The sequence below is a fragment of the Heterocephalus glaber genome, unplaced genomic scaffold (genome assembly GCF_053883595.1).
Source record: "Heterocephalus glaber isolate CG9 unplaced genomic scaffold, H.glaber_assembly_v1.0 deba00000594, whole genome shotgun sequence".
Taxonomy (NCBI): domain Eukaryota; kingdom Metazoa; phylum Chordata; class Mammalia; order Rodentia; family Bathyergidae; genus Heterocephalus; species Heterocephalus glaber.
In genome coordinates, this window is record NW_028258151.1 from 18,955,115 (window position 1) to 18,968,829 (window position 13,715).

General features: G+C 53.5%; 1 protein-coding gene across 12 annotated transcripts in view; it reads left to right on the forward strand.

Annotated features, from left to right (window-relative positions):
- Positions 1 to 13,715, forward strand: part of Ano1 (anoctamin 1) — a 175,144-nt gene that overhangs the window by 142,572 nt on the left and 18,857 nt on the right. For 6 of the 12 annotated variants that reach the window (XM_004852162.3, XM_087205446.1, XM_021264455.2 and 3 more), the window contains 9 exons: positions 529 to 611; positions 3,576 to 3,587; positions 4,147 to 4,218; positions 6,185 to 6,262; positions 7,140 to 7,214; positions 10,756 to 10,957; positions 11,090 to 11,201; positions 11,761 to 11,818; positions 13,509 to 13,609. In XM_004852162.3, coding sequence (XP_004852219.1) covers positions 529 to 611; positions 3,576 to 3,587; positions 4,147 to 4,218; positions 6,185 to 6,262; positions 7,140 to 7,214; positions 10,756 to 10,957; positions 11,090 to 11,201; positions 11,761 to 11,818; positions 13,509 to 13,609 — 793 coding nt within the window. The remainder of the gene's footprint in view (positions 1 to 528; positions 612 to 3,575; positions 3,588 to 4,146; positions 4,219 to 6,184; positions 6,263 to 7,139; positions 7,215 to 10,755; positions 10,958 to 11,089; positions 11,202 to 11,760; positions 11,819 to 13,508; positions 13,610 to 13,715) is intronic. The other 6 variants (XM_021264459.2, XM_021264456.2, XM_087205445.1 and 3 more) reach the window with 3 other exon arrangements.

Below are 13,715 nucleotides of genomic sequence, written 5' to 3' on the forward strand. Positions count from 1 at the left end.
CCCCAGGGTCCAGTGACCTCTCCAGGCTGCAGTTCTGAACAGGCTGCTTTGGGGATCAAACCCTCAATACATGAGTCTTTGAAGGATGCTTCATATTTAAGCCAGAAGGTGGAGGAGGTGGCATTGAGCCATTTTGTCTGTTGGGAACACAAAGCAGGATGTCATAAGTGCATTCAGCCCCTGTGTAGACTCAAAACTTTAGTGGGTGGCCCCGGCCCAGCCTTGACCTTCTAGCCTCAAGATCCCCACTATGACTTGGGCTTCCTAAAAGCAATGGCACACAATGGTCATGGCCCTGAGGCCCTCCTACCCCACCTCTTGCTGACATGGCCAGGGCTTGATGGCCCCCTGCCTCAGTTCCCTCATCTGTGAAATAGGAGAGCAGTGGTCCCTGCCTAGTGGGATCTATAGAGAGCTGAATAGTTGATGCATATGGAGATCCTGGCCCTTCCTTACCTGGTGGTACTAAAAGAAGGATGTTGTGATATCACCTGGCTGCCCCCAACTGGTTTTCCCCCCCACCCACAGCCGCCACCTTCATGGAGCACTGGAAGCGGAAACAGATGCGGCTCAATTACCGCTGGGACCTCACAGGCTTTGAGGAGGAGGAGGTAAGTGGCTTTGGTGCTGTCATCCCCTGCCCTCCTCAGCTGCCCCCCTGGCCCACTACCTGTTCAGGCCTCATGTGGAGGCCTGAGACCGTAAACACCCCTGGTCTGAGCCAAGGCCACTGCTGCTGGCTTCTGTACCCATCGCTGTGGTCTTTTGAATCTCCCCATTGGCAGGGTGGCTGGTCCCTGGCCCCCAGAGTCCTTTTGATCTCAGTACTCACGTGGACATGCCACATGGTCTGGGATGGATGCCAAGGCTCACCGTGCTGAACACACTGCATCTGAGAGCTGTCGTGTTTGAGAGGCAGTTGCCACCACCTATGGTTCCCCAAAGGTGGCCAGGAATGCCCACCTTGGAGCCAGCTGCAGTTGGCCATGCTCACATGGGGGCAGATCATTAACTAGCAAAGGAGAAGCAGTCATGTTTCTAAAGAAGGGGCACTCAGTAGCCAGTGGACACTGGAATGTGGGGGAACCCCTCCCCCCAGATTCCCCTAATTGCCAAATCCCACAGGAATTGCCTGCAGGGTGAGTGGAAAAGAAAAGAAGGTGGTGGTGGAGGTCTGTAATCCCAGCCACTCTGGAGGCTGAGGCAGGAGGATTATAATTTGAGCCCAGGGTGGGCAGCTTCATGATTTGGTGAGACTTTGTCCCTACCACTCAGAGGTAGAGTGTCCTTGGGTTAAATGTCCAGTACCAGAAGAAGTGGTGGTGGGGACACAGAGAAGGACAGGAAGAAAGATGAGGAGAGAGGGAGAAGAAAGAACCAGGTATGTTGGTGGTGGTGAAACAGTTAATTTTATATAAATCTGAGTTTTTGTCTCATGAAGTTGAAGAATGAAATCACAGACAAAAGGAGGAAGTTGGGAGAGTGTTTATTGGAAACAGTAAGACCAAAGCTCTTGGTGGACACCCAAGAAAGGATAGGTCCTTATCTCCCCCTCTTATTTTAACTTTTATCTTTTGTTCTTGGGTTGTTTTACATTTTTAAGCTTAATTAGCTGCTTGAACTAGCTCTTAACCCGGTGGGCTATTTTCTTTTATCTACTTGACACTGTCTTAGGCTAGTCTCTGTTATAATGGGTGCCTGTAATCCCAGCACACTGGAAGCCCAAAGCAGGAGGATCATGAGTTTGAACTCAACCTAGGCAACTTAGTGACTTAGGCCCTATCTCAAAATTTAAAAAAATAAAAAGAGCTAGGGATGTAGCTCAGTGCAAAGACCCTGGGTTCAATCTCAAGGATCAGAAAGGAAGAAAGGGAAGGAGGAAGGGAGGAAGAAAAGGAATATGGTCCCTGAAAAAAGTCTTGGCCCGGAGCCCAGTGACCTGCACACATGCATATGGTGAGGCCATGCTGACCGGTACTTAATTTACAGAATATGCTCGCTTCTTAACCATGAGGTTCTCTTGAGTCCTGCTTCGATGCAGACCACATCTCCATGCTTTTCTCATGTGCTGTGTCTCCTCACACAATGTCTCCCTCCAGAGCCTGAGCTAGTCATTCACTTCCAAATATGTGGCTCTGTGTGTCGGGCCCAGGCTGACAACACTATTAACAGACCAGAGCTTACTGGGCAGGTCCTGCAGCCCCTTCCTCGTTATAAGTCAGCCTTCTGGGGCCAGGCTGCAGAACTTCCATTTCTGATTTGACCCCACTCTCGCTGTGCATCCTGGGGCAAGTCACTCAACATCCTTGTGCCCCAGAATCCTCGCCTGTCAAACAGGCATTAAGGAACCAACCTCATTTGATGGGGGAGGGATCCTCAGTGGGTCAACAGAGCAGGGCCCGGCACACAGACAGTGCCCATAATGGACAGTGCCCAGTTAGCCACACCTGGACCACACCTGTCACCTGCCCGTGTAACAGTCTCCGCTCTCCTCCACAGCTCATCTCATTATCCTGTTTCATGGTACCCAGCTTGACGCTGACTCGGCCTGTTGATTGGCTCGAAGCTGTTTAGGGGCAGACCCAAGGCAGAACCAGGAGCTCTGTCCCCATGGCAGGGACTGGGCCAACCGTTCCCTGGGTGGGCTGTTCCCTTGTTGCCGTTTCAATTAGGAAGATTCAAATAGAGCTGAGTATGGTGGCACACACCCAGCTACTATTCTGGAGGCTGAGGCAAGAGAATCTCAAGTTCAAGTACAGCCTGGGCAACTTAGTAACTTAGTGAGAACTTGTCTCAAAATAAATTTTTAAAATTAAAAGGGCTGGGATGTAACTTAGTGATAGAACACTTACATAGCATGCTTGAAGGCCTGAGTTCAATCCCCAGCACCAAAAGAAAAAAAGATTCAACTAGAATAAAGAGTCAAATAGAACCAAGAAGAGCCATCTTGGTTTTGATCTCTTGTTTTAGAGACAGAATTAGTAGGGCCGGGGATTTAGCTCAGTGGCGCTGCACCTACCTGGCAAGCACAAGGTCCTGAGTTCGATTCCCGATACTCAAAAAAAAACAACTAATATATCCAGAATTCAGATTAGAATGTCCTTTGCGTGAAGTTTCTGTGGCTGGAGGAGAGTGGGGGGAAAGGCTGGCCCCCTTTGGAGTCCCAGCCCATGATTTCCTCACCCTGTCGAAACCGGGCTTGACTTCATGAGGGGGACCACTGGACACACAATCCCCAGTGGCTGGCACGAGGTTCCCACAGTGAGCTCCATGCCTCTCCGTATGGTATGACCCCAGGTTTTGACACACAAAGCAGAAGGAAGGTGGGCTCACCCTGGCTCTCACTTGGGAAATAGCAAAAACTTGGCCGCTGCAAAACCAACAGCCAGTAGAGTCATCCAAAGTCACAGTGACTTAACAGACCCTGGGTCCCCACTGTCACCCTCCCTCCTTGTCACCCATATCTATCCTGGTTTTTAAGAAAACAGTCTTTAGGGGATGCATCCCATCTCTGAAAAACAGCATGATTAATGAAATCTTTTTGTTTTTGTTTTTCCTTTTCTGGTTCCCCGAAGGAGGCGGTCAAGGTTTGGAACTTTTTGTCACTCCTCTCTGTCTTCCTACAGCCTATCTCCCAGAACCGGGACCTCTGCCACACCTAACCCATCTGTTTCTACCCCGAAGCTCCTCACGGCTCTCCCTGGCCAGGGTCTCTGCTTCTCCCCTCCTCTAACCCCTTCTTCTGTTCCAGCGCCTCCGCTGAGCACTCTAGGCTCCCCAGGGCCTGGCGCCTCTGGTCTCCCCGCGCTTGCTGCACCACTGCGTCTCTACCCCCGGCTTCCACAGCCTGCTCTCGGGGCCAGTTCGTGGCTGGACCTCACTGCAGCCTGGCACAGCCTTGTCCTCCAAGGACCCCAAGGCCAGGCCCTGCGGCCGTCCCATTGGGCTGGGGTCCCAAGGGGAGCATGCTGGCCCCATGTCCAGGCCAAACACAGAGACCTCAGAATTGGAAATGAGGCAAGCAGCCCACCATGAACTGGCCCCGAAGGAACCTGCAGCACATACATGAGCTGGTTGCCATGTAACCATTCAGAGGATCTCACAACTGCTGTGAGCAGGGTCTTGCTGACTCAGTTTCTTTCACAGGATCATCCCAGGGCTGAATACGAAGCCAGAGTCTTGGAGAAGTCACTGAGGAAAGAATCCAAAAACAAAGAGGTACGGGGATCACTGCCAGCTAGTTTTGCCAGTAGTAAAGCACCAAGTGTTCAAGCAGACTAGGGTCTGCAGACACTGTGTTCATCAACAGTGTAGACCAAGGTTGGCAAACACCGTGTCTATCAGGTGTAGACCATGGTCAGCCCAGATAGTAAATATTGTAGGTTCTTTATCCCTATACTGCAACTACGCAGCTCCACATGGTGATGTAAAAGTGGCCATAGACAACTGGTAAACAAACAGGCCTAGGTGTGTTCCAATAAAACTTTATTTACAAAAACAGGAAGGGCCCAGATTTGGCCCAAGGTCTGAAGATGCCAAACCCTGATATAGATCTGTCTTCTGGATGTATCCTGTGGCAGGTCTCAGACCTCAGCACACATTTCAACACAAGAACCACATGGCTTAAAGCATTTTTTGCAGTGCACTTACCATTGATACCACCGTCCCTGTGTTCCACATTGAGCAATGAGTTGGAAGCGTTTGTGAGCCAGAGTCCCTGAGCAAACAGCCAGGTCTTTGCTTCCCTCACAGACTGAGGAGAGAAAGAAGTGTGCTTTTTGTGATGCACTTGAGCCCACCATGTTTTTATAACAAATCCCCTTCTTTATCCCCAACCTCTCATCCAAACCAAAGCCTTGTGTGCGTAGCCTGAATCCTCACAAACCTCGAGAGCATGTGGCTATTTTTAATGCTGGATTTTCACATGATCAGGGACAAACAAGGAGCTCCTGGGCCTTATCCACCTCTCACTGAGGCTGGAAGAGTTCTCCCTGCCTCTGCAGGGATGAAGAATGGCTGGCAACTGCTCTTCTGGGTCCCAGACTGCCTAGTCCACCTCTGGCACTGGCCAGACACACCCCTGGGTTTCTCTTTCCTTGTCATCATGTCATGTATATAGAACTTGCTGGTACCATGTGGCCAGAGGTCACAGTGAACAGAATCCCATCTGGGGGCCAAGGTGGGTACTCTCAGCTCCTGTAACACAGCAAACGCCGAGTGTGGCCCAGGCCCCTGCAACTGGGAAGGAAGTTCCCTCCCTCAGTGCACCCTTCAAGCATGCACAAGCCAGAACTGTCACCTAAAATACAAAGGCTATCTGTCCAGTTCAACCCATCACACTGCACATGTCCCCGTCTGCACACAGCCTGCCACTGTGGGCCCTTGGGCGGCGTCCCCAACACCAAGCCTGGGTCAAGATGTCTCAGAAGTTGGCATAAAGGCCCCTGGGACGGTTGCCATGTGGCTCTGTGGTTGTTCTTCTTACAGTGAGCTCAGATGGGTGTTTCATTCCTTCCCAAGGGGAAAAAGGCTTGTGGCTACACCACGCCCATTCAAGACAAGGGACTTCAGCAAGCAGAAACAGCAGGCTGGGGCCTGGGTGTGTTAAAGCTGCCCCTCAGCCCTGGGCTTGGTTTCAACTCAAGCTCTTGAGCACAGGGAGCCACATAGGTATTGGGCTTCTTTCTTCAGGCCCCTGATGGTGACACCAGGTTTCCTGAGAGCCACACCCCTCATTTCCCACTCTTTCATGTGGCTTCTGGCCACTGTTTCTCTGGTTTGGATCTTTCCCCCCAGCTATGGCAAAAAGATGCACCATGTCCTTGGCATGGTAACGGGCTTCTGGGTGTGGCTCCTTCTTTCCTTTCTGAGATGCTCATGGCGACGGACCCGTCTCTGCACACTCTAAACCACTGTAATCTCAGCTGCCACCTCTTGAGAGGGAGCCCAGCGGGCCCAGGGTAGAGGGTGTGTGGGAATCTGTGATCCAGAATCTTCCACCACAGTCGCCATGACATTCCTTGGAGCCTGGCTTTTAGAATGTGGGTCTCTGCCACCTCTTCCTTGTTTAAAACGCCCAGAACTGGAACTGGCCCTAGGAGAGCATGTGCTCCAAGGCCCACAGCCCGGCCCAAGGTCAGTGTGCCTCGTCCTGCCTCAGCCTCTTTTCCCTGCCTGCCCCCAGAAGCGCCTGCATGTTCCAGAGGAGCCAACCAACAAGTGGAAGCAGAGGGTTAAGAGCGCCATGGCGGGGGTGAAATTGGTACTTTTGTGTCTTGGGGCAGCGGGCATCCTGCTCATGTGCAGACCTCCCAGTCCTTGTGGCTGTGCCCTCCTCCTCCTCTACCCTGTGTTCTAACACTCACACCCGCACCCTGTGAGCCCTGCCTGTGTCACCGTGTCCCTGCATGGCTGTGGTGGACCCCATGTTGAGAGAGCTCTGGTTCACGGGGGCCCCTGAGCTGTCCTTGTGACAGCTGCCTGTGAGCACTTCATAGTGTCCCGGCTAACACACCTGCGCCCGCCCCCGTCTGGAGTCCGTGCCAGCATTCCGTGACCCACATGTGTGTTTTCCTGTTGAAGAGCCCTGTCCCACTTGAACTCTCTGGGCCAGTGACCAGCTTCTCTCTGAGGTTCCTGCAGCCCAAGCTGCCCTGGGCCCCAAGAACCTTCCCAAGCCACGTGTCCCCACGGTTCCTGTAACTATGCAGTGATCAACATTTTAACTTGTAATGCTAGTGGCTTGTTTTGACTTGTTCATCAAAAGAAAAAAAGCTATTATAGTCTGGGTAGTGATGGTCAAACACTTGGACCCTGTGGCCCTCAAAGGGAGCCCCGCAGCAGTAGAAGTTGGTTTCAAATGCTGACTGCTCCCAGACATAGGACTCCCAGTCTTAAATGGCATTGGCAGCTTACCCCAGCACACGGAGGAAGTGAGGTCCTGAACCCCTGTCCACACAAGGCACTATTGCATAGGCAATAAGCTCCCATGTGCCTCTGTGAACACCGGGCATTTGCACCCACTCATCACCCATTTTAAGGTTTCCCAAGTGTCTCTGTTGTCCAAGTCATCTATATGCACATGCACACCTGTCCCCTGGTGCTTCCCAGAGAGTGACCCTGACCATTCCGTGTTGCAGACAGACAAGGTGAAGCTCACCTGGAAAGACCGGTTCCCTGCATACCTCACCAACCTGGTCTCCATCATCTTCATGGTGAGTTCCCGAGGGTGGCAGCAGAAGGAGATGAGGCATGCCCACAAGGAGGGCTCCACACCCACCATGACCAGGCCACCTCGAACACTGTGGTCCCACTTGCTCCAGGACCTGGTGGCCCTGGTTCCTCAGGTGGTGGGTCAGCAGGGGCCCACCCCTCCCTCTAGAATGGGATGGGGCCCAGGTTCCACAGCAGCCCCTGGGAGCTTCACATGCCTGGGGTCCAGAGGTGACCTCAGGTGGTCCAGGTTTCATTGAGGGTGACATTTAAGTAACTAGTATTCAAACCTGGGACTTCACAGAGTCATGTAAAACCAAACTGAGGAGTCTCTAAGAAAACCCTTAAAGAAATGATACAAAGATGGGACAAAAGTCACAGCCATGCTGCTCAGGGTACCACAGGTCTGTGACTCTGAGTTTGTCTGCTCAGCTGATGTGAATAAATGGACGAGCTTCTTGTGGCTGCCTTAGGAGACTCTAATCCCACACTGATTCGGCCCCAGCCCCACACCATCCGAGTTCCCATCATCCCTTGAGCAATCAGGCCCACCAGTGGTCCCATTTTCTCCATCATGGTAGCTTTAAATGAGCCTTGTATAGCCACCTGATGCCCAAAGCCCTGGGTTAGCCATTGTGCGAGGGCCTTGCAGGGAATGTCCTGTTCAGTCTTCAGAGCTGGCTGGTTCTGGTACCATCCCCATCCTGCTGATGCAGAAATTGAGGCCCAGAGGTTGTGCCTCTCTCCCCAGGACGTGAGCCAGCAGGTGGCAGAGCCAGGAACCAGCCGGTCACTTTGCTCCAAGAGCCCTTGTACAGTGCGAACTTAAAAAGGAGGCAAGAGGCTATCTGGGTTTCCTGGGTTGAGTGGAGGGCCGAGGGCCTCTTAACCAAGTAATGGAAGGCAGCATAGGACTCAGTTTCTCCCCACACTTTCACACACAACAAGGACTGGTGTAAAGAAATCCAGGGGACTGGGGACACCTAAGACCACTTCTCTTTGCCCCAGAGAAGGGGAGCCTTGGTGGGGGCTGGGAGAGCTGTAGCACTATGCTGTTCAGCTTTTCCATTGCTGGGATGAGTACCCAACACCACAACTCCAAGGAGAGACTTATAGTGGCTCAGGTTTCAGAGGAGTCAGTCCATGGTTGACTGGCTCCAAGGCAGGAACATCATGGCAGAAGGGCCTGGAGGAGAAGTGCTGCTCACTTCATATCGGCCAGGAAGTAGAGCAGAGGGGGAAAGTGCCCGAGTGAGAGATGTACCCTCCAAAGACACATGCCCAGTAACCCACCTCTCCAAATGAGCCCTGCCTCCTGTCAGCGTTCAGCTGTGATGCTCAGTGGATTAATCCACTGATGAGTATAGACTCCGTGACCCAGTCACCTCTCCAGGGGTCTCTTAATCCAGTCAGGTTGACAGCTCAGATGAACTGGTAGGGTTGCTCTACAGGAGACTCTGGGTGGGATGGGGCTCAGCCCCATCTTGAGTGTGGCATGTCCCCTTTGGTGCTAGAGGATAACCAGAGAATAGCCGGATCCCTCACCTGGAGCATCCCCAGCCCTCACTCATTTCGGGGCATGGCCCAGGGCATGGGAGACTCAGGCAACCCCAATGTCCAGCTCCACCTGGTAGACAAGAGGGTAGTTGGCAGAAGGACCAGTGAGGGAGTGGGAAGGGGAGTGGGTAGCCTAGGGCTGGTTTGGCTGCTCCAGGATGCTATCAGAGGCACAGGCTTCTCTGACCTTCTGCTCATCCATCCTAGCCTTGGTCATTCATTACTGCTCCCCCTCCAATATCACCTCTGCTTTCCAGGCAGGAAGAAGAGGAAGGGCTGGGTGGGGCAAGAGACGAGTAGCAGAGGCTGTTCCCACCCTTTGAAGGGGCCTCTGCCTGAATCTCATTGGTCAGAACTCATTCTCTGACCACCCAGTCTGCAGAGAGCCTGAGGAGCATACTCTGGTCCCTACAAAGTGAGGGAATGGAGCAAAGGGTAAGAACACAGGATAGGGACTGGCCAGCATTTCCTTCCCAACCCTCCACATCCTAGTGAGTCACACCCACAGTGGATGAGGACACAGCTTTGTCCCCAACTCCAGAGCCCCATTCAGGGAACAGATGTTATTCTGGTCCTCCAGACACTGATGTGGACAGCCGACCAGACCTGGCCTGGCACCTTCATTTCAGAAAAGGAGCACAGGGCCTCTCTGCCCTGGCACACGCTGGCCCCAAACAGTGTATGTGGGGAGTGCCTGCTGTGGCTGAGTCCCCACAGCCCAGCATCCCATCGCCACTCCACCCGCTGGCACAAGGGATGTCTTTGAGGCCAGGGCAGGGCTGCCAGGCAGGATAGAGGGGTGTTCCAAGGAAAGGCTGATTCCCTAGCTCCAGCTACCATTGGCCAGGGCATGGTGTGGGCTGCACATGCTTTCCAGGGTGGGTGTGGTCACCGTTTAGTTACCAGCAGATGTCTGCAGAAGCCGGCACTGGTGGCCCAGAGTGTACAATGCGAGCCTGCCTAGGAGATACACAAAGGCCAGAGTCTCCTTTTGTGTTTCATCCATCCCAAGCCATAACTGGAGGCACATGGGCCGTCCTGGGAGTCACGGGGGGCGGGGGGGTGTCTTCTTAGCAGAGACAGGACCCACCGTCTGCACCCAGGACACAGGGGAGACATGGCAAGAGCCTGCATACTGCAGCTGGAGCTCAATCTTGGTTGAGAGGCCTGGCTCTGTGTGCGCCTCCCACTTGCCCCATCCTCCACGGTCCCCACTGAGTCCTCAGGGTGGGCATCCATAGCCCTGGGAAGGGCAGAGACTGGGTTTTGCTGCTTGAATTGGGCCATAGGAAAAATAATTCCAGGCAGACAGACAGACAACCTGTAGTAGATGGAATGGACTTGTCAGGATAGCCAGCTCTGACATAGTCTCTTGGGCATCCACTAGCCTGTTTTATGGATGGTTCTGATCCACAGTGGGTTTGACCAGCCTTGGGGTTGCTCTCATGGAAGATCCTAGCAGGCTGGGAGACAGGACCCAGCAGTCTCCCACCAGACATGCAGAGCTGCCTGCCACCACCTCTACCATAGGGCAATGCCCTGGGCGAGGCACACCTGAGCCAGCACTCCCTCCGAGGGTGTTCCTGCTTCTGCTCATTTACCCCAGGTCAGGGGAGAAGCACCCCTCCTGCAGCAGTTAGCACCCCCACATACCAATACAGTCACTGGGGCTCTGGTCATGCTGTGTCCTGTGTTCTGCTTGGACCCTAAGACAGAAGGATCTGGTGAACCTCAGGCTCCAGTGTACCCACTAGTAAATCTCGGCTCCTGAGCACGTTGTCCAGGCATGGCTGCACAACCTCTCTGATCTGGAGGGCCCTCTTGTATCAAACAAGGCACCGCTTCCCTCTGCCTGAGGTGGGTTAACACACAGAGCCTTGGCCCCTAGAGGTGCAGGAGAAATGTCAGTCTCGGTTCTGACACAGAAGAGCTGGAGGCTGCAGAGAGCTGGGCCCCTTGCCAAGTGCCTCCCTGTTCCTTCCACAGATCGCAGTGACATTCGCCATCGTCCTTGGTGTCATCATCTACAGAATCTCCATGGCCGCCGCGTTGGCCATGAACTCCTCCCCATCTGTGAGGTCCAACATCCGGGTCACAGTCACAGCCACCGCAGTCATCATCAACCTGGTGGTCATCATCCTCTTGGATGAGGTCTATGGCTGCATTGCCAGGTGGCTCACCAAGATTGGTGAGTGCCCCGTCCCAGGTCCGGCCCGGCAGTGTTGCCCAAAGTCCCCAGCTGGGAGCTAGCTGGGAGCCAAGGGGGTGACAGTGCCTGTGGTCAGAGGCAGTGGGTTTGCATCGTCCATCTGTCCCCCAGAGGTCCCGAAGACTGAGAAGAGCTTTGAGGAGAGACTGATCTTCAAGGCTTTCCTGCTGAAGTTCGTGAACTCCTACACTCCCATCTTCTACGTGGCTTTCTTCAAAGGCCGGTAGGGACTTCAGCCTTTGCCCAACCTGATCCACTCCATCTGGTGCACGGTTCACCTCTATCTTCCCCAGCAAATGGGAGGCTCAGAAGCAGGCAGAGCAGGCAGCTTAGCTCCTGCAGCTGCAACCCTCAGAGAGGGCCTGGCTCCTGCTTTGGGTGGCAAAACAGCAGGACTGCTGGGCAGTGGGCACCCCAGAAAGTCAGATTTTTGGGGAGCAGGGACCCCAAGAAATACAGACCCAAGCATTGGGGACCCCAGGCAGCAAGGATGCCAGGCAGCAGAGCCCCCATCCAGGCAGCAACCCTAACAGCAATCTGGCTGCTCCACAAACAGATATGGATTGAGCCAAGAGAGCAGGGGCCACTAGTAGGCAGGGTGTAAGCAGGGTGGCCAGCCGCACCGTCCTAGTAGAGGAGATCAGGTGGGAGGTGCCTGTGAATACAGACTCGAGGCTCAGACTTTGGGGCCACAGCCCAGCACAGTGTGCCCTTGGGCGATCTCTGTGCTCCTCGGATGGAGCGAAACCCAGCTGCATGAATGGCCTTCACATTTGTTTCAGGTTCGTGGGCCGCCCAGGCGACTACGTGTACATCTTCCGCTCGTTCCGAATGGAGGAGGTAACTGAGGCTTATAGTTTATAGCAGCCCCCTCTGCTTGGCTCCCCCTCTGGTCCACAAGGGGACCTGGGGAGCAGCAGGACACCAGTTTGCTAGGCTGTAGCAACCCTTCCTTTCCTCTAACAGAACCTGTGCTTTTCTCCACCTGGTGGGTCAGCTTTGGTCTTACTTGGCATGTCCACAGGGAATCACCCTAAAAAGACAAACTCTCCTCAGGGTTAAAGAAAGAAAATTACACACGGTTGTCTTTTGTTTCTTTCTTTTTCTGGCGAGGCTTTGACTATTTCCATCTCTGGTTAAAATGAGTTAATGAGGAAAAACAGACCTCAGCTATATTTTTTTTACTTCCAACTTTGCAACGCCCACCTCTCTATCCTCAGACTTGATGCTGGCAATATTTGGCTTCTGCCCCACAATTCTGGCCACAGAGGGTCTGGTGCCAGCCGATGCCTGCCGCTGAGTCATGGCCCATGGATGGGCTCCACTGTATTTGTCCCATGACTGGTGGCTCCGTCAGGCCAGCCTGGGTCCAGGTCCAGGCCTCAAGGGAACCAGCACACATTTTCACTGTGAAACCCCCCAGAGAGGGCTGGGGAGGGCAGCAGGTACAAGGGCGATCTGGCCATCTCAACTATAGCCTAGGAGTTCAAAGGTCTGAGGGCAGGCCTTGGAAATCCCAGGGCTCCACCACAGTCATGGTGTTTGCAAAAAACCCATAAAGTATTTCTTACTTTTTGCATGACATTTTCTTACATACATGACATACTGTCAAACTCTGCCATTACAGAAGCAGGAGAAACATCTTTGTAGAATAGAATAAAACAAAGGCCATAATCTTTGTTATGAAATAATGGCCCTCCAAGACAAGTGTTTTGCTAACTATAAAAGTTATAGTGTTTTACTGGGGTCTCAGAGACAGGTCACTATGCCTTCAAGGCCACCAGGCCTTCTATCGCTTGGGCAAGTTAGGCTTCATGCCCATGCAGGCATCTCACCATCCTCACCTGCCAGCTAGTCCTGCCCTGCAGAGCCACAAGCCCGCTGAGGGCCGGGCCTCACTGTGTGGCTTCCCAGCTGCACAGCCCGACCTGCCCCGCTGTGCATCCTGTGGGTGGGTGGCCAGGGTATGAGACAGGTCACTGGCCCTGGGGAAGGAGGAGGAGTCCAAGAGCCAAGGCCCACTCACTGCACACAGCATCTGAGCCCGATCCTGCTCAGCAGCCTGCAGGCAAGGTGTTATTTTCCTGGGGCTCCTGTAACAAAACACCATGAAAACATTTGCTCATGGCTCTGGAGGCCAGAAGATCAAGGTGCCCACAGGGCTGTGCTCCCTTTGGAGGTGCTAGGGTAGGGTCTTTCCTTCCTTTGTCCAGCACATGGGATCCTTGGTGGTCCTTTACAATCACTGCAGTCTCTGCCTCTTCCTTCTCTCTGTGTCTGTTTTCTTATGAGGATGCCAGTCACAGAATTAGGGCCACCTACTTCAGGATGGCCTCATCTTGGTTTACTAATTACACCTGCAAAGACCTTTTCTTCCAGTAAGGCCCCCTTCACAGGCCCAGGGATTATGAATGTCTTTTTGGAGAACACAAGTCAACCCCCAGCTTGATGGTCACCCTCGCTGCTGGGGGGGTCCAGTTATCTCTCCGAATGTTCCCCAGGGGTGGGACTAACACTGCTCTTTCTGCAGTGTGCCCCTGGTGGCTGCCTCATGGAGCTCTGCATCCAGCTCAGCATCATTATGCTGGGGAAGCAGCTCATCCAGAACAACCTGTTCGAGATCGGCATCCCGTGAGTCCCATCCAGCTGGGCCAGGAGGAGTGGGGAGCTGGGTCTTAGGGTGAACGGGTGGCTCTTGCGCTGGTCTGGGTGACAAGTGGTAAGGACTGGGTGGGGA